The following is a 22053-nucleotide window of genomic DNA, read 5'->3' as shown; positions in this document are numbered from 1 at the left end:
GTCTGTACTGGGTCATTAACACTGGGAAACACAATCTTCTCTGCTATCCTGAATGCAATCTGATGTAGGGCCAAGGCACCCGCCAAACATCATCAGACGGCATGGCAGGGTGCATTATAGCCTATATCATATGTGTGACTGTGTGGGTGACAGGGGTCTGATGTTGAGTCAGAAATGGCATTGGCTACTTTACGTCAGTGGTTCTCATGAGTGGGGTCCGGGGACCCCCAGGGGTCCTTGAGGGGGTTCCAGGTGGTCCCACTCCCCTGCAAAATGAGTTAATATGGCATCAAAATCTGTTTTCCACTCTAACCCTATAAAATCTTTGAAAAATCTTGGACATTTTTGAATAATTTTGAAAAGAATGAACAAAATCTTCTTTTATGGTCCCTGGCACAACATATTTTCAGATGGGGGTCTGTGGCCACATTCATCAATTTGGGGTCCTTGGCATGAAAGTCTTTGAGAAGTGTACTTTATGTATGTGTATGTATACTAGTTTTAGGGAAATACATGCATGCGTGACACGAAAAGAGTGTGATTTAAAAGTTATAAATTGTTCAGATTTACATTGCATCAAATTGAAAAATGTGTACACTGCAACTTTGACTAACGTCACATATAATCCTTCTGGTTAGATTTTATGTTTCCATGGTCAATATCAATGGACTATATTGCAAGCATTAGAACAGTCTAATCATGAATGTCTGTGCATGCACCGTTCAAGGTTCAAAGCCAAGCACGCCTCCTGCCGACTGCCGTGCCAAATATAAAAGCGCCACGGCTTGATCCGTGCGATTCAGAGCGGCTTCCTCCCACCACCACTTCACCCCTTTACGCACGGGCTTTCCTCGTCTCCACCCATTCACACAAGCGAAATCTGATCAATGTGCACAGAACCTAAACAAAGCGTATATGCTGTTGTTTCCATTCATGGTTTTATATCCACGCAAAACACTATGGATATAAACTTCACTTTCTCCGAGAGCGACTTGGCGGGTTTGAGCGCCCTGACGCAGAGACTCTTTGGAAACGATTCTCTCTCGTCCTTCGACAACAACGGAACGGCCCGGTCGTTGTCGGAGGAGGAGGACCTGGACGTGAACACGGACGTCTACTCCAAAGTGGTGGTCACCCTCATCTACATCGTCCTGTTCTCCATCGGCAGCCTGGGCAACGCCATCACCCTGTACACGCTGCTCACCAAGAAGTCCCTCCAGAACCTCCAGAGCACCGTCCACTACCACCTGGCGAGCCTCGCCGTCTCCGACCTGCTGATCCTGGTGCTCTCCATGCCCATCGAGCTCTACAACTTCATCTGGTTCCACCACCCCTGGGTGTTCGGCGACGCCGTGTGCCGCGGCTACTACTTCCTCCGCGACGGCTGCTCGTACGCCACGGCGCTCAACATCACCAGCCTGAGCGTGGAGCGCTACATGGCCATCTGCCACCCGTTCAAGGCGAAGAGCATCATGTCCCGCAGCCGCACCAAGAAGCTGATCAGCGCCATGTGGCTGGCGTCCTTCAGCCTGGCCAGCCCCATGCTCTTCACCATGGGCCAGAAAGTCAAGAACGGGGAGATCATCTGCACCCCCACCGTCTCCCCTGTCACCATGAAGACGGTGCTCCAGGTGAGTGTTTGTTATTAGTGCGTAAAATGAGCTTTATTTTACGCATGGGTTCATGCCTTTTTATTGTGTCATGCCTGTGCTGTGGTTTTTGCCACCTGCTCAGCATAGAGCTCTTGTACTTGTTGAATTTCACTGACCATTTGCATTATATGATTTTAAATCTAATTCTTCATGTAGAGTAGAGGGCTAACTTCGGCACTATAGCCTACAAACCACTTAGGCAACAGGTGATCTCAGAGTTATTATGAAATCTGGTCGGTGTGTGGTATGTGTATGTGTGTGTGTGTGTGTGTGTGTGTGTGTGTGTGTGTGTGTGTGTGTGTGTGTGTGTGTGTGCGCGTGCGTGCGGGCGTGTGCGTTGTTAGCCTTGATACAAGACTGTCATATTGATCCAAAAGCTGTGTGTGTGTGTGTGTGTGTGTGTGTGTGTGTGTGTGTGTGTGTGTGTGTGTGTGTGTGTGTGTGTGTGTGTTGGGTGGGGTGGGGGGTTAATAGCTAAGGGATTTGTGAGAAATCCTACATAGATGTTCGCAAAAACTCAGTCCTTAGGCATATATGATTTGGCCAGGAAACCGGAGGGTGGCCGGTTCAAGTCCATAACGGACTAGTTATATTCTATGTAGTGTGGCCTGGTAGCTGAAGAGGTTCACCTCTCCCTGAGCACTGCTGACACCTAACTACTCCACCATCTCTCCACATTTCATGTCTATGTTTCGGGTGTGTGTAAAAGCTGAGTGAAAAGGGAATTTGGGAATCTGCACACATGCTGTACACATGCACACTGTTAAGCACTTAAACCCTATATAGTTAATTGATGAGTCCCACAGGGGTCTATACTAGGCCCCTCCTTTCCCCCCCTACTCTAAATCTCTTCACTGAAAATAGCCAATTTACAAGCTCACAGCGAGTAGCAGCATGAAAGAATTCTGAGCTCGTAGATCTGCTATTTTCGCAGAATGTTCACCCCAGACACTATGCGGTTAGACCCGCGTGCCTCTGTTTATATTATGTGAATACTTGCATATAAACACACACACACACACACGCACCCACCCACCCACACGCACGCACGCACGCACGCACGCACACACGCACGCACACACTCACGCACGCACGCACACACACGCACAAACACGCGCGTCCGCATACACACGCTTTACACAATGAGCTTTGGATGCTCAGTTACATTAAACAGCCTCTCTCGGGTCTCCAACAGCAACAGGCTATTACTCACCAATGGTGCTTCTCTACAGATCATACAAACAGCAATCTGTTCCCCTCTCTTGGGTTTCTGTGGTTGAATTTCAGGGTTGTTGATACGTTATTACTCAAGTTTGTGCACTTAGTAGGATCAGAAGCCTGCACTCGGGAGACACACAGACAGTTATTAAATGAGATTTTTTTACACTGTAAAATCCAGAGTGTCAGTTTAACTCTTGAAGCGTAAAAATCTATCCATAGGGTCTGCACTGCCAGTGTATTGTATGTTGAGTGCAAGTGATTGCCTCTTATCAGTGGTGAGAGTGGGTATAGAGAGAAGAGGGGTTGTGGTTCTAAAATCAGTGAAACGTCTGCCTACAATCACCCAAATAATGAGGTAGGGTGTACAGTACACATATAGGGCCCTATCTTGCGTACATATAATCCTCAAATAGCTGATCTACAAGCGCACAACATGTCGATGTAGATCGGCTAGTTGAACTATTTTAAAATGTTTAAAAAATATATAAAATATGGCTTTAGGTATAAGGGGTAAGGCGGCATATTAAAATATGTTTTGCATCATGGCTACGAGCAGTGTGGCCTCTTTCTTTCTTTAAAGTCTTCTGCACTGTGGTCAACACCTCAGCAAAATTGGTGTGCGCCCTTTTTTGCTTGTTGGTTTGGCGGTACAGTGCAGTACCTGCTCTCGTTCACGCTCATTTCCTCTGATACCAAAATGAGCTTTTTTGTATTGATCCTCAGTCAACACCACAAATAATGGCTATTTTGGTCACCACTGTTATTGTCACCATCACCAGTCCTCATTTTCACTGTCTGTTCTATCTGTTCCTATACTCTCTTTTAGTGATGTAACAATTCACTCAACTCACGATTAGGTACCATTCATGATACTGGGCTCACGATACGATTTTCTTTCACAATGTGTTGCAATATAATCGGAGCTTGTAGATCTGCTATTTTCTGGCTTGTCAGGTCATACTGTCTAACGTTAATTTTTGTAGAGTTAAAACTCTGTTTGACTGTGTCTGCAGAGTCTGCAGTTAGACATGCCACTTCACCAGATCAGAAACATCTAAGAGGATTAATTCACTGCCATATAAACTGTATAGAGTGCACAGCTGCATTCATAACGTTACCGTGTTATGCCCGATTTATACTCCATGGTATGATTGTGTTGCAAGCCAAATAAAACCCACCCTGGCTCCAGCCCCTGAATCACTACGGCCATAAAAAAAAAACTATTCTGGCGATTCAGGCGTCTGGGGACATTGTTGAAGGCAGGGTTTCCTCGGTTGAAAACGAAAATAGCTCAGTGCTATTAATTATTGCTATTGCTACAGTATCTTTATACTGTCATGATGGCTAATCTTCTTATTCTTAAAAATAAATACATGTTTTACCTGTTGGTCTAAAGCGCTATGAGACATATGTTTTGCTTTTCCATTTGGCTTCTATTGTGAGGAGGACAAGAAAATCTCACATAATCCCCGGCAGCCTACAGTTAAAACTTGGTGATTTTCTATCACTGGGATAGCAAGGTCTCAGCACAGAACTCATTGGGAAGTCGTCACAATAGAACAAGAGGATTCATGTAAAAGTTTGGCAAAGTGCCCCTTTCATCCTGCTGTGTTTTGCACCTCTGTACCTCTCCTCTATGTGTCTAACTGTCTATAATGGTAGGGCTGAGGTCTCTAGTCTGGTATTGCTATCATACCTGGATCAGATGTCGCGTTAGGATTTTAAACTGCCGGTCGTAATGTCCGGAATAATTAAAATGTATCAGACATAATATGACAAAAATAACGGTCATATATTATTTTGTATGCATTAATGACAAGCAGGTGCGTAAATGCAGCCTAACACAGCATTATATTTAGGATTGAACTAGGCTATTTGAACATAAATAAGTAATATACACATTTATATTACAAGTTCATCTTGCGCAAATACATTAAGCTACATTACCATTTGTGCATTGAACGTATGCTGCTTGCATAATGGTTTCTTCTCAATATTCAATTGCGTTTGAACACGTTTTCTAATCAAAGGGCTCTGCACAAAAATGGGCACTTCAGATTAATCCTTCATAACGTGGCTCAGCTGACCTGTTAAGGCAATACATTATAGGCTACCCACTGGTTATACTGTAGCTAATAGGCAGTGGGTGCCGTCGGTGCATCTGGTTGGGACAGCTGTGGGAAAGTTGATTAATTAATTAATTCAGTTCATTATTTGTGGTGATTTTGTAGTCTCCTAATAGAGGTTTTCAGTTCAAGTGGTAACATTTTAATGTGTCAACCTTTAGGTTTAGGTGTTGTGTTTCACCTGGCTGGTTGCGACCGTCGCAGTGTGGATAGCTGTTGTGAAGGGTCTTTAGGCATCCATGTTGGATGTTTCATCTTCAAATGAGTGTGCATTGTTGTTAATTTGTGGTAAGACAACTTGCCATCTTTACTCAAAAGTGCCCTCTTGTTTGAAAGGGTCTGTGACGTATTCTAACTCGTAATGATACAACTTGTTTTGACTGTTCAATACACAACTTTATAATCTGACCGCCGGCGATCTGTCATTTCAACTGCCGACAACTTTGCAGCAACAACAACTCTCTTCTTCCAGTCTTACCTTCACAATAGAGTGTCTCCCGTTTACCTTCCAAGGCAGCACATTTTACACAGGTTATTATTAACAGGAAATAGGTGTAACTTGTGTGTGTGTGTTCGTGGGAGAGAGAGAGAGAGAGCTTGCGAAGCAGAGGTATTTAAAATGTGCCTGATGTGTGGTGATAATTATTATAATGAACTGCCGTGTCATTGTCTGCCGGTCAGGATGTCCGGAGAGATTTATATTTTCCGGTCTTTGTCATAAAAAAATCTATCAACACCGGCAACTACCGGACTAACGCGACCTCTGACCTGGATAGAGGAAAGTCAAGGACAGCACAAGGCTGTGGTTGAACACTGCATGGCTAGAGAACTGAATGGGGACAAAAGTGCTACCGGAAGGACATTGCGTGATTTTCACACATATGAAAAGCTGGGAGGTGAACAGGTATCCTGTCATTTCCATACATAAAAATCTTTCATTGCTGCTCAGTTTTCCCTCTATCTAGCAATAATGTTTCAAAAGTGTCTAGGTAGGTGCATGCACATACAGCACATGTGTTTGTGTCTGTGTGCAAGTCTATGCATAGTGTACATGTGTGCTTATACTGTATGTGTGTTTCTTACAAGCACACCTGCAAAACTTTGCATTCAAGATGTTTATAAGTTGACTGGTTCTATAGGTATTCACAGCAGTGACTGAATTGCAGTGGGAGGGGGAGACTGTAGGTCACAAGTATTGTGGTTGCTGTGTTGCACAGCTGGTAGAGCATGTCACTGACACAGCCTTTTGCCTATGGGTTCCATTGCCACTGGTACACATTAACTAAAAACACATGCACTCATGTTCAACACTTTGGCCTGTAGTTTGAGAGCGTTAAATGTTAATGTTTATCGGCAGCACAAGTAATGGGTTCGGAAGATTGACAAAGCAGTGGAACTGGTGCAGCTGGTGCTAATGGACTTTGAAAAAGGACAATGCTCGACAAAAACCCTGGCTTTTATTGCATTCTATTTAGCTATTTTATTATATGTATGTGCATCCAGTCTAGCGTCCCCCAAATAAAGGAGAAGAGGATGTGATTTGTTTGCCGTTAGATATGGCCTTGTCAATTTCTTCTTTTTGAGAAAGCCTGAGAATGCAACTTGATAAGAGACTTTTAAAGCTAGCTCAATGTCTGCTGCCCGTTGAGAAATTTGAGACTAGCTTGGAACTATTCCACACGTTTTTCTTTTAAAGGAGAGTTTTAGGTTGTATGTTTGATGTGTTGCTAATCACTCACCAACATACAAAGGAACGTTGAATATTTCCAGATCTGCCCCTGTTGTCCATTCTGCAGACCCCTTGCAGCGGCATAATGGGAGAACTGTGTAAGAGTGAAAATCGCCTATTTTAACAAATGCAAAGTCTGTTTTTTTTCTCCTAGTACTCATCGCGGAGTCTCATGATACTCAAACATGCGCTGAATGTCCCTCATGAGCTACCGCTAATGCAGAAAGACATGACGCTGGTTGCTTGTTTCTCTCACAGAACCTGGCGTGTGCCAGATTGTCCCATTATGCCGCTGCAAGGGGTCTGCAGAATGGACAACAGGGGCAGATCTGGAAATATTCAGCGTTCCTTTGTATGTTGGTGAGTGATTAGCGACACATCAAACATACAACCTAAAATGACCGGAACTCTCCTTTAAGTGACTATGGGTTGCCTCCAAGTGACGATTCGTTTGACAGCACTGAGTGGTGTAAATTAAATGTTTTGTGTTTTGTTTGTTTACACATTATCATTTCTAATATTATGTTGGATTCATTTATTCATGTGTATTTTCAGACATTTAAATGTTTTTTTGGGGGGGGGAAACTTTGGCAGCCACAAAATTTGGCAGCCTGCCTGCAGTAACTCTGAGGATCCCCTAGGGGTCCTTTATATCATATTGAAGACCACTGATACAAAGGTTTCTGCACGTATTCAATAAACAGATTTGCAAAAATCTGATCCTCTCATGCTGCCATGAGACTGGAGCAACCTCCGTATTTTGCTTTGCCTCATTGTCTCTGTTGCTATGGCAGCATGATGACAGTAATGAATGGAAAAGCTACAATCGTTCAGGAATTCATCTCCAAATGAAATCTTCAAAGTGTACAAGTGTGTACAAAGATAATGAGAGAGAAATGGGGTGCATCAAAGGGAGACAGCGAGAATAGAGAATGAAAGTGAGCAGGGTCAGAGAGAGGGATCTTGGTAGCGCACATAGAGAAAGAGGAAAAGAGAAAGGGAGAAGTGGGGAAGGATTCTATTCGCGGATGTTAGTTTCTCCATGGTTACTTGATATTGTCAAGGCAGACTTGAATCCAAATGCAGAGACAGGCCAAGGACACGTAGTAGAATGCTGAAGTAAAATAGTTTTAGAAAGACAAAACTGAGGTACAAGCTTCTACCGTATGAACTGAGGTACAAGCTTCATATTATCTTAACGAACAGTAAGAAACATTTCATGTCGTAATATCAGGAATAGGGGTGAAGCAATTAATTGATTGACTTAATTGACAAGCATTTAATTGGCTAGTCTTTGTACAACAAATGGTACAGCTTGTCACATTTGTGGCACCCCGTATGGGTACAACTTGTCGCATTTGTGGCACACCGTATGCGGAGAACTTAAAGTGCTTTTGAAGGTGCGCTCTATACAAAAAAGAGGTATGATGCACATCCTCTCAGTCCTTGAAACAACTGGCGCTGGACCAAAAAAGCTAATAGTAAAGAAAGGAAATGTCCATACACAAACTCTAAGTAAGTAAATAAATAAAATAAAAAAATGTGTGTATGAATAAACACTTTAAAGCATATTGTTGAGCTTGGCATAATAACATGTAATTACATACGTAAGACATATACTGCATGGGAGTAAATGTGGGAGTTGTCCTACCTTTTACAGGACTATTGTGTGCTACAACTCTAGTACACTGCTTTTCATTACTCTTAGATTTTATTTTTAGACTAGGATCCATTTTTTTTCTTCTTCTTCTTCTTCTTCTTCTTCTTCTTCTTCTCCTTCTTCTCCTTCTTCTTCTTCTTCTTCTTCTTCTTCTTCTTCTTCTTTTTCTTCTTCTTCTTCTTCTTCTTTTTTGTGAACTGTAAAAGGTCTACAGCACTGGTACTGTATGTGTGCAATACTGCAGTACATTGGTGTTTTGCAATCGTTTTGAAGCCTATGCTTAAGGTTTTTTTTTTTTCAAAACTCACTTTAACATGAAGAAGTTTGATTTTCCAATGTTTCATTGTTCATCTCATTTATCTCAGCACTTGGGAGGCTGTTTCAAACCCAGAAGCACTAGATCATTTGTCCACACTTTCTTCACTTTACTGGCAGGCAACCCTCTGAGGTACTGGTTTGGGGTAAACCATTTTAATATAAATAGGTGAAGTTCAGTTTTAGGATAGGCAGCAGAGGCCTCATCAGACGTAGAACTGGGAAGATATTGGGCCTCATTCACTAACCTGGTGGTACATTTCCGACATTATTTGAGCGTAACAGGTATTTTGCTTGAATCGCAAGTCAATTCTGACTTGCGATTCATGAAAGGGGGTGCAGAGCTTTGATTTGTGCTGATCACAGCTGTATCACATGATGAATCCCAGGCTGTACGAAAATCCCTGTGTGCCTCATTTGCATTGTTCCACGCCCCATTTGAGACCATAAAAGGCAACCGGAAACATCCAACGTCAGACGAAAAACGAAAACTCGTCAAAATTAACTGATCTGCAAGCTTACAACGTGTCACGACGCACTGCCTTGACAACTTGTAGATCAGTGTATCTTGGCAAGCGAGTCCCTCACGCGATGGATCTGCTGAACATTGATAAAGTAATAGCCTACTCTCATGTGTAATGAGAATAAGAAGTTTACAAAGTTTAACCTCACGACCAAAGGCTAATAAAACTTGGAAAGGATATTGTATAAGCCCTTGGGGCCTTTCTACTGAACAATTGCTCGCTCACCTTTGCCGAGGTAAAAAGATGATGCTGAAATTAGCCGATATCTGATATTTATTTATTTGAGCTTTATTGATTACTGAGGGGAATCCGTCCTTTGGACAAACATCCACTGTCCTTCATCGGAATTGGAAATGGAGTAATGGACACCGCTAGATTTCATCCATACTGTATCCTCATCAGATGGTAAGACTGCGTTCAACTTTGGAATCATCCTAGGTCCCTGTAAAATGGAAGGGACGGATGTGAATCCGTGCCAAAAAAACCTACCTCCCGTCCACTCCCATTATATAATCTTGAGAAAAAGCTCCTTATCTCCATATCTTTTTACCGTGGTGGAAACGAGCCATTTTCGATGGGCGACCACTCTGCAATGGCAGATCACGTTAGAAATATTATTGTTCCAGGCGATAGTCGGGACCCTCGACCACCGTGCACGCACCCTTTGTTTACATCAGCGTCCTCGTCGTGGCGTCTACAGCAAACATAGCAGCGTAAACGGTAAGAACGCTGGCACTAGATGTACCCTGTTTTAATAAACCAAAAAAAAAGTGTTTAAAAAAAAGACAAAATGTTGGGCACATAAATATTTTATTTGAGGTTTGGCACTATTTTAATTGATTTAACATGAAGAAAAAATGAAAAACTATTTATTTCGATGAATCAAACTTTGTACGTCGAAAGGATATGCCAGTACAAAACCTGTGCGTACCCAAGCTTAGTGAATGAGTCCCATTGCTTTTTGCAAATGCAATGTTTTTTTTTTCTGGTTGCTGATGAATTAATACAATCCAGTGCAATCAGGGGCGTCACTACCGTCAAGCAGACAACGCGGTTGCGTTGGGGCCCATGACGTTAGGGGCACCTCCCCAACCCCCCCAAAAAAAAGAAAAAAGAAAATTATAATATAAAAAACAAAATTATGAATGAAAAAATAAACCTGGGTGTGCCCCTTAACATTGATACAAAACCGTTGTTTATGTACCCGAAATCCGTCACAAACCCGCGGGAAAAGTATCAGAAACCACTAATAACCGCAATTTTTTCAGTCCGGGCGCATTTTTCAGTCCGGGCGCACATGCACACGCGCTGCGCGCACGTGCATGCGCGTTCATGAGGGCCCGCTGCATGTGACCACCTCGCGTCGGGGCCTACTGTTGCCTCGTTACGCGACTGAGTGCAATATTCACAATTGGTAATCTGTGTACAATGTAATCTGATTACACACTTTTGAATTGCTTTGCGTTCATGAAAACAATGCAGCAATAATGTATTCCTACTTACATGCTGTAAAATAAATGGTGCTATTATTCTCAAAAACAATTAAATTGGAACATGTAAAATTACATTAGTGTCAATAATGGCATAATTGAACTGAGTTACCCCAAACATTGGTCCTCGAGGGGAAGTTGGATCATCAAACAGGACACACATGTGAATACAAATGTGAATACAGTCATAATATTGGAGATCATCATGTCTGCTTTTATAGCGACTGTCATTTTGTGGGGAGATTGCCATGTTAAATCACATACACAAACCAGGAGACACAATTATTAAACTCATAAAACCACATCATTGCTGTTATTGTGTCAACTAACATCCTGTCCTCGCTTGGCATTGCCAGACTGTGCACGTAGGATCACTCACAGGTTCCCCGCTATATCAGTCTGGACTTCGGCCATAGGCAGCGAGAATAGTGCCATTCTGTGTAACACCAACGGAGCCAGTTCGTACATAAAGCTTTTTCCAAATCCAGTCGGAAGAACAGTGAAAACGTCTTTTCTGCCAAGAAACTCTGCTAGTGCATACTCTTGTTTTTTGTTTAATTGTTGTTTTGTAATGAGTCTATTTCTGCAATAACTGCACTTATACTGTAGCTGTATTTATTCTTCCAGCGTTAACATTACCTCTTGTTGCATTGGGGGCAGCCATTGTTGTTTTGCAAGCTCCGCAGCCTGTATTTCATGTCACCATCTACAGTACATGAACCAATCAGCTTTCCACTGTGGTACGGAATAGCAGTTAAAACGCTGTACCTGATTGGCCCTGTCACATTGGGATTTCTCTTTCTCGCTGCCTATTGCCCGAAGTCCACAACACGGCACGACACACACACACACACACACACACACACACACACACACACACACACACACACACACACACACACACACACACACACACACACACACACACACACACACACACACACACACACACACACACACACACACACACACACACACACACACACACACACACACACACACACACACTCTAACTATGTGACATGCTGGCATTGGGATGCTGCACACAAGCACACCCAACATGCAGCCATTCATCATGCACATCTGGCCCTTGGTGCACCACAGTGGATTCGAGCCCACAACCTCCGCGGTGGTGGGCGGGCACTTTACCACTGCACCACCCGAGCGCCTTCTTTCTTTCTTTTTAGGTTAATGCACTCAACTGTCCACAGTCCTCCTTTGAGACACATACCTAAAAAATTGTACCATCTTTTAATAAGCATTAGTGAGGAGCAAATATGAAGATGAGTTGAAAATTTGTGAAGTGGTCCTTCAAGATCATCAAGAAAGAGATGCGGTGTTGGAATGTTGAGATGTGTGCATCATACATATAGGAAATATGTCAAGTGGAGAATAAATCAAATGATGTTTGTTCAGAACGTAACACATTCAGGTACAGTACAGGTTCCACACACAAAATAAAAGGATAAGTATTTAACCGTTGGACTGCTGTGTTGTGTTAGATACCAAATAGTAATGTAATAGTACTTTCATTCCTGGATGGTGGTTATTGTATTCATAAGGAAATGGAGATATGTGGCTTTATATTGATTTTACTAATATGGTTATTATAGATGACTGCCTCCCTGCCTTCCCCCCTGCCTGCCTGACCTGAACATACCATGTGATGCTCTGTGTCCGGCCGTGGGAAAAATGTAAAGATAAGGGGGGGGGGGGGGGGGGGGGGCGACACTGTGCACACGTATACGTTGTACGTACATACGTGCTTGCGTGTGTGTGAGTGTGAGCGAATGCCTTCCTTGCACTGGTCCTCACTTTTCTAGGGCCATTTTAGGTTTAGGTTCAGGTTGGGGTGAGGGAAAAGTGCAGCAGTGTGGGGGTCAGGAATGCAGTGTTTAGGGCTATAGGGGCTATAGGGGAATTAAAGAAATCGATGTACAGTAAGTGGACAGTTCTCAGAAGAACACTATATTAATGTGTGTGTGTGTGTGTTTGTGTGTGTGTGTGCGTGTGCGTGTGTGTGTGCGTGTGCGTGTGCGTGTGCGTGTGCGTGCGCATGCGTGTGCGTGTGTGTGCGTGTCTGTGTGTGTGTGTCTTTGTGTGCAAGAGACAGAGAAAGCATGTGAGTGTCTGTTCTTGTAAGAGAGAGCGACAGAGAGCACATCTCTCACTGTGTGTGTTTGTGTGTGTAACTAGCATGAGAACAGCTGTGTTTGCACATGGCCTGCATGTAGATGGGTGAGAGCATAATGTTTCTTACGTGCATATGTGGGGAGGAGATATTGTTTATTTTATATTTCACTGCGCCTCTCTCTCTCTTCTTGCGTAGCGATGTTTACCTGCTTCCCTGCATTGCTGATTTTGGACACATCAATAAATCCTTTAACTCACCTGCTGTCTCAGTTGTTGTGTCTCTGCATGGCTCTCCCCAGCAGAAGGAGCATCTGCACTGACATGACTCCTCTCCCCCGCAAACAGAGAGGCTGACATGGGGCCGGGAATCAACACAGGCCCCCTCAGTGAAACACAAACTCACACCAGTTTGTCAGGCTCCGATCTGTGGTTGACTTGGTTAATTCATTATTAATTAATTCAATTTAGTGCTTCGATGAGTTTCTGTGTTCATTAGCCTTTTCGCCACTTTCAACCTGCTGACCCTCATTATTATAGGCAAAAGTCAGAAAATAGCAGATCTACAAGCTCACAACGGCTTACATTGGGCTTCGTTGTGGTTAATCACAATATGAGCGATCGCTCATGAACGCTCCAAATTTCACGTTCCAAAGTTTCAATTTCATTTTAGAGGGAAGCTGTGGCCAATAAGGGGACTTTTGCCTGAACGTCAAGGGAACAGGCTTGTGTCTGAATGTCCCCTCTCTCTATCTCCCCTCCCTGGTTGAGCAAGGCTTGTTTCCCCCAAATGTCCCAAGTGAGTTTCTTATTGGCCAATGATACATCTTGGCTTTAGTAGTCTCAGGTTTGACAGTGTGTGACACAAGGTTTTTCTAGACTGACTTGTATCATCTCTGCCAAGTGGCATTGAATACATCGTCAAAACCCCTTTAGACCATGGCTGTAACCCGGGGGTCTTCAACTAGATTAGGCAGGGGGCCACAATTGTAAAATGACTTGAAGTCGGGGCCACAAGACTATTACAACAAAAATGAACAACATTATGGTAACTTATCAGGGCCTGCTTCATACTGCATTCATGCATTTTGATGTTTGATGGGATAATGCATGTGGCAGTCCGTTATAGTGCACAGGCTTTGGTATTAAGAAAATAGGAAGATATTTCAGTATGTTCTGTGCACGGGTCCCTAGCATGGAAGCGTCTTTGAGAGAAAAGTATTGGAGGCAGACTGGCAAGGTGAGGTGTTTACACGTTTGTATGAATGAAAGGTTTTTGCATTTTGGTTATGTCTGAGCACCCAGCTGATAAGAGCATGGAGAAGATGGAAAACAAAAAAATGCGAGCTAATGGCTGCAGATGGAGAATTCTTTTTTTGATGTAATGGATCACATCCTCAAAATTCAGAAATACATTGGCTACAAATGGATGGAGATGGCATGTGATGGACGGACTGCACTCAAAACTCATCTGTTGTGCTCTTTTATGTTGATGTGCCACTGAAAATTTAGTGATGTAGGCAAGATACCCATCTGCATGGTTTGAAAATTAAAAATAAATAAAAAAGAATCGCTAAACTACATGAAAACTACATAATTCATAAAGTAATGAGAAGTACTGTAGTAGAAGTAGACAACATTTCTTGCTGTTTTGTTTCTTTGTACAATGAAAAGGTCTACTTTTACTTTTGATACTTCCATTTTAACACCAGACCCAAGTGATTTTCTCATGGATGACTTTAACTTTTACTAGTGTAAAACAACTCTAAGATGTCTGTACTTTTACTCAAGTATGGCTTTCAAGTGCTTTATACGCCTCTGTTTATTTCTCCACGTTTAACGTGTAAGGCAGAATTGGGCAGAAATCATAAAGCAGTTGCAGCTTTGTAACATGGCGGCTGGACAGCTACCTTCTCACCAAAAAAGTAATAAAATAATAAATATTTACATCTGGAATAGGGCCACAAGAAAGCTCCCCAGGGGCCGGATTTGGCCCGCGGGCCGCCAGTTGAATATCACTGCTGTAACCTGTAGCCTCCCATGTTCCTCTTCTCTCTCAAAGGCACTAGACCAGCGCAGCATTGGCAGAACAAACCCCCAGCTTTGGTTGCATCTTTGCAGCAGCAGCGAGAAGCCCTATAGGGAACCAGAGTGAAAAATAGGGTTCTGTCTTGAGCACAATATCTCTAGCAGCAGGCCAGTGATTGAAGAGACCATGAGTCATGAGAGGAGAGAAGGAGAGAAAAGAGGGGCTCATTTACCATATTAACCGCTTAATCCCTATACTTCGTTGTATGACTAATAGCAGGCAAATAGTCTATCTACAAGCTCTCAACATGTTACGAAGCGATGTGTTGTGAGCTTGAAGACCTTCTATTTTTGCTATGTTGGAAGAATGTTAAAAGTTTTAAATATCTGATTTTTTAAATATCTTTGACAGTGTTTGCCTATAATACCATGCCTAAAATAGGGACGACAAGTTAGGTTGAAAGTAGTTAACACGCCAGTCATTTCGTTTTTTCGTCATACTCAGATGGATTTAGCTATTCCTAGGTAAGAGGTAGTTCGTTTCAGGAGATATTAGCATCTGTGGGTGTGTTTGTACACGCATATGTACATTTGTGTGTTTTCATTAAGTCTCTGTGTTTGAGTGTTTCTTGGTGTGTACTGTGTAGGGTTTACACTGCAGGTCAGATTCCTGAACATGAGTGATTGCTTCTGAACTGAACTGCACTGCCTGACAGAAACATCATGTAGCCTGCCATGCAGGGGTGTACAATGAATCATGCCATGCAGGGCAGAGGTTGTATTCAAACCAAGGACCACATCAAGTAACCTGCTGCAGGTGCTTTAATTATTACCCCCTCCCTCTCTGGCCAAACTTGTGCTAATTATTTAGCAGGTGCACCTGCTAAACCAAACCAAACCAAACACTATTAGTACACGTGTACTATAGTGTTTGGTTTGGTTTGGACCATAGCTCACGACTGAAGCAGTGGTTTTCTGCTCCAGATCCAGGGACACAGATTGCTACTAATTTAGTTTTCCATTCAACCACAGAGCTACTCACATTTGCTATTCACATTTGCTTGGTACTGCATTCACCGATTAGATAGCTAGAATGAAAGCTAGCTGTACACAGGGCCCTCTGGACTGGGATTGAGAACCCCTAGGCTAAACAATGTCAAACTATAATTATTATTATTATGCCTTATGGGAAGTAGTAGTCCCCCCATTACCTCCCACGAGAGTTCACCACAGTAATCTGCATCGTTGTTTATATTCAGCTCTATAAATAAACTCGGCTTGACTGATAATATCAGTCAAGCTGAGTTTATTTGTGGAGCTTTTTCTTTTTTTTTTTTAAGCCAAAGTGCTGTACAATATCAGATATCATTACTATAAATGTGAGAAATATCTGTCTGTGTGTGTGTGCTCGCGTGTTTCTGCAGTTCACGTATCTCGAGAAAAAAAAAGTAAAACAAAATAAAGTAAGACAGTCAAAGTCACATTTCACGGTACGATTCCCGAAGGGGACGCTGTGGGCACTGGGGGCGTGTTCTCTCCTCCGCGTCATCAGCGCCCATACCCTAGGTGGGGTTGGCGAAAGGGCCATTCTGTGTGGAGTTTGCATGTTCTCCCCGTGTTCCCTAGGGTAGGTACCCTCACAAAAATGTTGCAGTAATCCTGGTCACTATACTGCCTCCCCCTGGCCAGCCGGGGCGCCTGATGGAGGGGAAAGGAACTGGTTGGAATAACGTGTTCCTTCCACGCGCTACGTCCAACCAGGGAAACTCTCCCCTGTCAGGTGACAAGAAGGACAGTTGGCTGTCATGCATTGAAGGAGGCATGAGCTCGGCCCTGGCCTCCCTAGGTTGGCAGAGGGAAGGCAGTGCCCAGGATTACATAGATAATTGGCACTGGGTGTAAAAAAAAAATGGGGTTACAAAAATCGTGGGATAAACATTTAAAAGAAAGAAAAAAAGTCACATTTCACTAGTAAGAGACCCCACCTCTACTTAAGTTTAACAATTTATTGAAACATAATGAGATGAATGTGAAACGGGATGACAAACCTGATATAGGGCGAGACTCAGGGTGGGGGTGTAGTCTCAGGAGCCATCGTTGCTCTACTCAGGGAGCGGTCTGTCGTCTCTGCTTCGTCACTGCCCCCTTGGATTCCTAGGCTGGTCTCACACAGTCGCGTGCAGCATGCGTCCGCCCCATAGACACCCATTAATTTCAGCATTATCCAGCCTCAGTCCTGACCTTGCACTTTTGAAACTAGAGTAAATGGTGCCTTTGCTAATAAGATTAGAAAGTCTGGAATTGGCTGGGTCTCGGAAAAGAGCCATATGGTATGAGAAATCGAATGGTGATTTGCAAGCAGGCGAGATAGCGAAAGTGCCACTAAAGTTCATTCTTATCTTGGTGATGAGTGTGGCTATTTCTGGCATCTTTTAGACTTGGTGCATCTGGCATCAGTGTCTCTTAACATTTATCAGTACCAGTTCTGCTTTATAGTTCCAGAGCACAGCGGAAAGAAAACCCTGTGTCTTGCATGATGTTCAATAAATCTGTTCACAAATTAGTTTTGTGTGTCTGTATGTGCTATGTCCTTGTGTGTTGTTTTTAAGGACCGCTTAAAATGTGATTGCGTGTTCAGTTATGAATAAATATTGATGTTGTTGCATTGTACATCTGCCGCATGAAGGATCCTTTAGTATACGGCTCAGAAATGAATAGCTATCATAAAATGTGTTGCGAAGATATGTTGTAATGTTACCAAACAAACAATCTTGTCTCCAAGCAATTGCCTAGAGCACTAACACTTAAACAGTTATGACACAGTTGTCAATGACTCCTTCCCTTAATGACATGTTCATGTTCACACAATGTTTAACTGAGCTAAGTAACAAATAACAAGACCGTTAGAAAGAAAACTAGAAAAAGTGCTACTCGGAGCACAAGTCTCTGCCAGGTCAGGTAGGTTATTGTGGCCCCCTGGTGGTGCTATAATAGGCCAATGTGAAAAGGCTGCCATTTCTTCTTAGGCCTTTCACGGCAATCGGACACTGCATTCATGATTTGAGGTATTTTGTTCCAAAAATTTGTTTTGTTAAATTAGACCTGCTGGTGGCGCTATAACAGGCCAATGTGAAAAGGTTGGCATTTGTTCCTTGGCCTACTGGGAATGTGCGTGCGAAATTTCACGAAAATCGCACACTGCGTTCATGATTTGAGGCATTTTGTTCAAAACGGACCTATCCTGCAAACTTTGGAAGCCAATGTTAGCCAATTAGGATGGAATATGAAATATCTGACACATCCGTCTTGATGACATGACTATAGAGATACTGCGTACCGATTTGCGTGATTTTTGGACAGAATCTGAAGGAGAAGAGCAAAAAATGAGTTTTCCAAAGGTCGACCTCCTGGTGGCGCTCTAAAAGGCAGATGTGAAAAATGCAGGGCAAAGGTTTTTCCTATAGGGATTGTGCGTGCAAAGTTTCACGCAGATCGGTGCAGTTATAGGTAAAAACGTGAATCGGCCTGTTCTAGCGCCACCAGGAGGCTGATTTGAACATTTTTAAGTGCCATTTCTTCCTCTGCCTAGTGGGAATGTGCGTGCAGAATTTCACGGAAATCGTATGCTGCGTTGATGATTTGAGGCATTTTGTTCAAAACGAACCAATCCTGCAAAGTTTGGAAGGCAATCTTAGCCAATCAGGATGTGATATGGAAAATGGGACAGGTCCGTGTTGATCACATGACTATAGAGATACTGTGTGTGTACTGTGTACCGATTTGTGTGATGTTTGAATCCAATTTGTACGAGTATTATCAAAAAATGTGTTTTGCACAAATCAGCTTCCTGGTGGTGCTATAACAGGCCCATGTAAAAGTTTTGGGGCAGAGGTTCTGAATTGGCATCCAGGGAGTGTGTGTGCACAGCTTTGCAGCAACCGGGCCAACGGTGCCGGAGATTAGCTGTTCACAAACAGATGGACACACGGACACACGGACACACGGACACACGGACAGACAGGGGGTAAAACATACTCTCTCGCCAAGCCTTAGGCCTGGCGGAGACAATAACTTCAGAAGATACACTACACTATATCATTTAAACAGTATAGACAGACAGACAGACAGACAGACAGACAGACAGACAGACAGACAGACAGACAGACAGATACAGATACAGATACATACATATACATACATATACAGTACACACACACACACACACACACACACACACACACACACACACACACACACACACACACACACACACACACACACACACACACACACACACACACACACACACACACACACACACACACACACACACACTGGATAGATAGCCATAGTTCTGTGTCTGAAGACGGTACTGAAGTGATGTGTGAGAAGAGTTCAAGAGGCCAAGATGACAGTGAGGTCATTTTGTGTCAGAACACGACAAGACAAGTCCTGACAACATCAGCAAACGTTTATAGAGGGTTTGTCATGAGCAGATGGCTATAAGGTCTTATGTCATTTGTTTAACCGCTCACAGTCTGAACACTCCATAGCAACCATGTGGAAATCTTCCATCACATGCCCAGTCCCCAAGAGCAGTAATCCCACCTACAATAATGACTACTGCCCCGTAGCTTTGACATCTCTGGTGATGAAAAGATTAGAAAGGCTAATTCTACCTTAGCTACAGAGAGGTGTTGATGATGCAGTGTTAACCCTATTGCACCTACACATATCTTATACACATATATTGCCCTCCTAATCTGTGAGGGGGCCGTGTTTTTTCAATTACTTTTTTCATTTATATATAAAAAAAAAGAAGGAAAAACGTTGGTACAGTAAAAATTGTTTATAAAATAAATGAAAAAAGTAATCGAAAAAACACGGCCCCCTCACGTATTATGAGGGCGGTAAGGGTCACCAGAACCAAGGACGGGTGTTCTTAATGAATCTAACATGGTTAAAATGGAGTTTGAAGTTACAATGGGTTCGTATAGGAAGGGGGTGTGTCTGATAAAATGAATATGGCCAGTCAGCTTATTAATGTATTGAATCAATATGATATTTTGGACAAATTCCAGTCAGGCTTCCGTCAGAAGTACTGTACACAAACCCTCCACACCCAATACAACCTCATGCCCTTATAGGATGAGCGATACAGAGCCTCGCCTTGCACCAAAAGGACTTCAGATAGTGTACCTAATGTACCTCTATCTGAGCGTGCGTGCGTGCGTGCGTGCGTGCGTGCGTGCGTGCGTGCGTGCGTGCGTGCGTGCGTGCGTGCGTGCGTGCGTGCGTGCGTGCGTGTGTTTTGGGATGTAGCTGGACCTCACAGACTTCGGGAAATGAATATAAAAAGTGAATATACATTGTCAAATGATTAGTCATCTCTTTTTAAATACCTATCCCAATTAAAATGCTGTGATGTGCCAACTAAAACATCCTTGACTTGAATTGAACTTCAAAAGAAGTTCAGGAGAAAGAGAGCAGCGGTGAGCAAACATTGCTGACATCACGTAACCATGGAAACGAGCCATGGAAATGAAACATGAACAAAAAGGAAAAGGACCATGCATGCGTCACCAGGACGTGGAATCTCTGAAGGACTCTCGGTTTGTTAAGAGTCCGTAGAGGAATTGTTGTTGTCATGGACATTGCATTATTGTGCGCAATATGTGGTGACATTACAGAGTACGGAGAAGATGTTTCAGGATGACAACTCGTGGCTATACAGTTTGTACATCAGGAGGGGTTCTGTGGTAAACGCATGCGCACTTTGCCTTCTCTCATGTGCCACAGTCTCTGCTATACACAATGTTTCACTTTACACATTTAGATTCTTATGAATAGGATAGCAAAGCATTACTTTTATCGTCAGTGTTAACTTACAGTACAGTCAGAGACAACAAGAAAGATGTGAGGAGAGGATAAAATACAATGGCTGTTTTGATAGCTGCACCCTTTCCATTAATAAACCATTTGAAATCAAACATTAGTAGACACAAATGTAGAAATGACACCAAAAATAATATTTAGTTGCACCAATATTTTTAAAGTGCTGTACTGTAAGCTGAGCAGCATTGTTCTTATAGTGCACAGCTCGGGGAACGCACAGTTTTCTGAAAACCGTATGTTGCTATAATATCAGTGGTTCTCAAACCTTTTCATGTCATGGACCCCCAAAATGATATGTATTTGGTCGCGGACTCCCATCTCAAAATATTTTGTTCCAGGGACCCCCTAAGCAAAGATTTGAGTTCAAAATGTTCGCTTTAAAAATATATATATTCATAGATTTGCACACATTTTCAAGATTTTTCAAAAATAGTAGATCTACAAGCTCATTGCTGCGCTATGAGCTTGTATGTCTGCTATTTTTGAATAGCCAAAGTATAAATGAATGGTTATAGCTAAAATATAAAATGACACAGATACGTTCCCGGATTGAATGGGTTAAACTGCGTCGGATGCATGATTCAAACAAACAGACTAAAAATAGAAAGGTCTAGTCTGCACACTGGACCATAGTACCATTAAATCTGTTGGATTACCACCAAGATTACCAGCTCAGTGGCCTTGTAGTTGGAGCGTCCGTCCTGAGACTGCGAGTTCGGGGTTCAATCCCCAGCCAAGTTATGCATTAGACTATAAAAATGGTACTGGATGTTCTTACGGTCAGCCATCTAGAACAGAGTTTGTCTGTATACAAATCTAGGCTTTGTCCCCCACATTTTGTGTCTTTATCTGTCAGTAGATACGGACAGTGCAGTCGCACTGGGGCCCATGGTGTGGGGGGCCTGTGTGTTGATGGGACCTACAGCGGCGTATTGGTCCCTTGTGAATGATTCAGATTCTTGTTCTTGAGTTGTGTTCTTGATAGCATTCATTATACGTTACTTTACTGTGTGTCAAAGTGCTATCCATGGTGCTGAATTCTGATCGTTTTCTCTTTGACCTCTCTACTTTGCCAATATACAATATCCTAAGTAATTCATTCGAGTTCCACTGTAAAATTCAACAGGATGTTATTAATATATATACACACCTAATGTGTATATATATATATATATATATATATATATATATATATATATATATATATATATATATATATATATATATAATGTGAGTTACTGAGTGAGTGAGTGAGTGAGTGTGTGTGTGTGTGTGTGTGTGTG

The 22053-nt window shown here is 42.8% G+C and overlaps 1 protein-coding gene across 1 annotated transcript in view; it reads left to right on the top strand.

The window, feature by feature from the left end:
* Positions 1–880: 880 nt before the first annotated feature.
* Positions 881–22053, top strand: part of ntsr1 (neurotensin receptor 1 (high affinity)) — a 55818-nt gene continuing 34645 nt past the window's right edge. The window contains exon 1 of the mRNA XM_080444925.1: positions 881–1631. Coding sequence (XP_080301051.1) covers positions 888–1631 — 744 coding nt within the window. The 5' untranslated portion in view covers positions 881–887. The remainder of the gene's footprint in view (positions 1632–22053) is intronic.

The sequence above is a fragment of the Gymnoscopelus braueri genome (assembly GCF_963280865.1).
Source record: "Gymnoscopelus braueri genome assembly, chromosome: 12".
In the NCBI taxonomy this organism is placed as follows: Eukaryota; Metazoa; Chordata; class Actinopteri; order Myctophiformes; family Myctophidae; genus Gymnoscopelus; species Gymnoscopelus braueri.
This window is presented reverse-complemented; position numbering and strand designations above follow the sequence as displayed.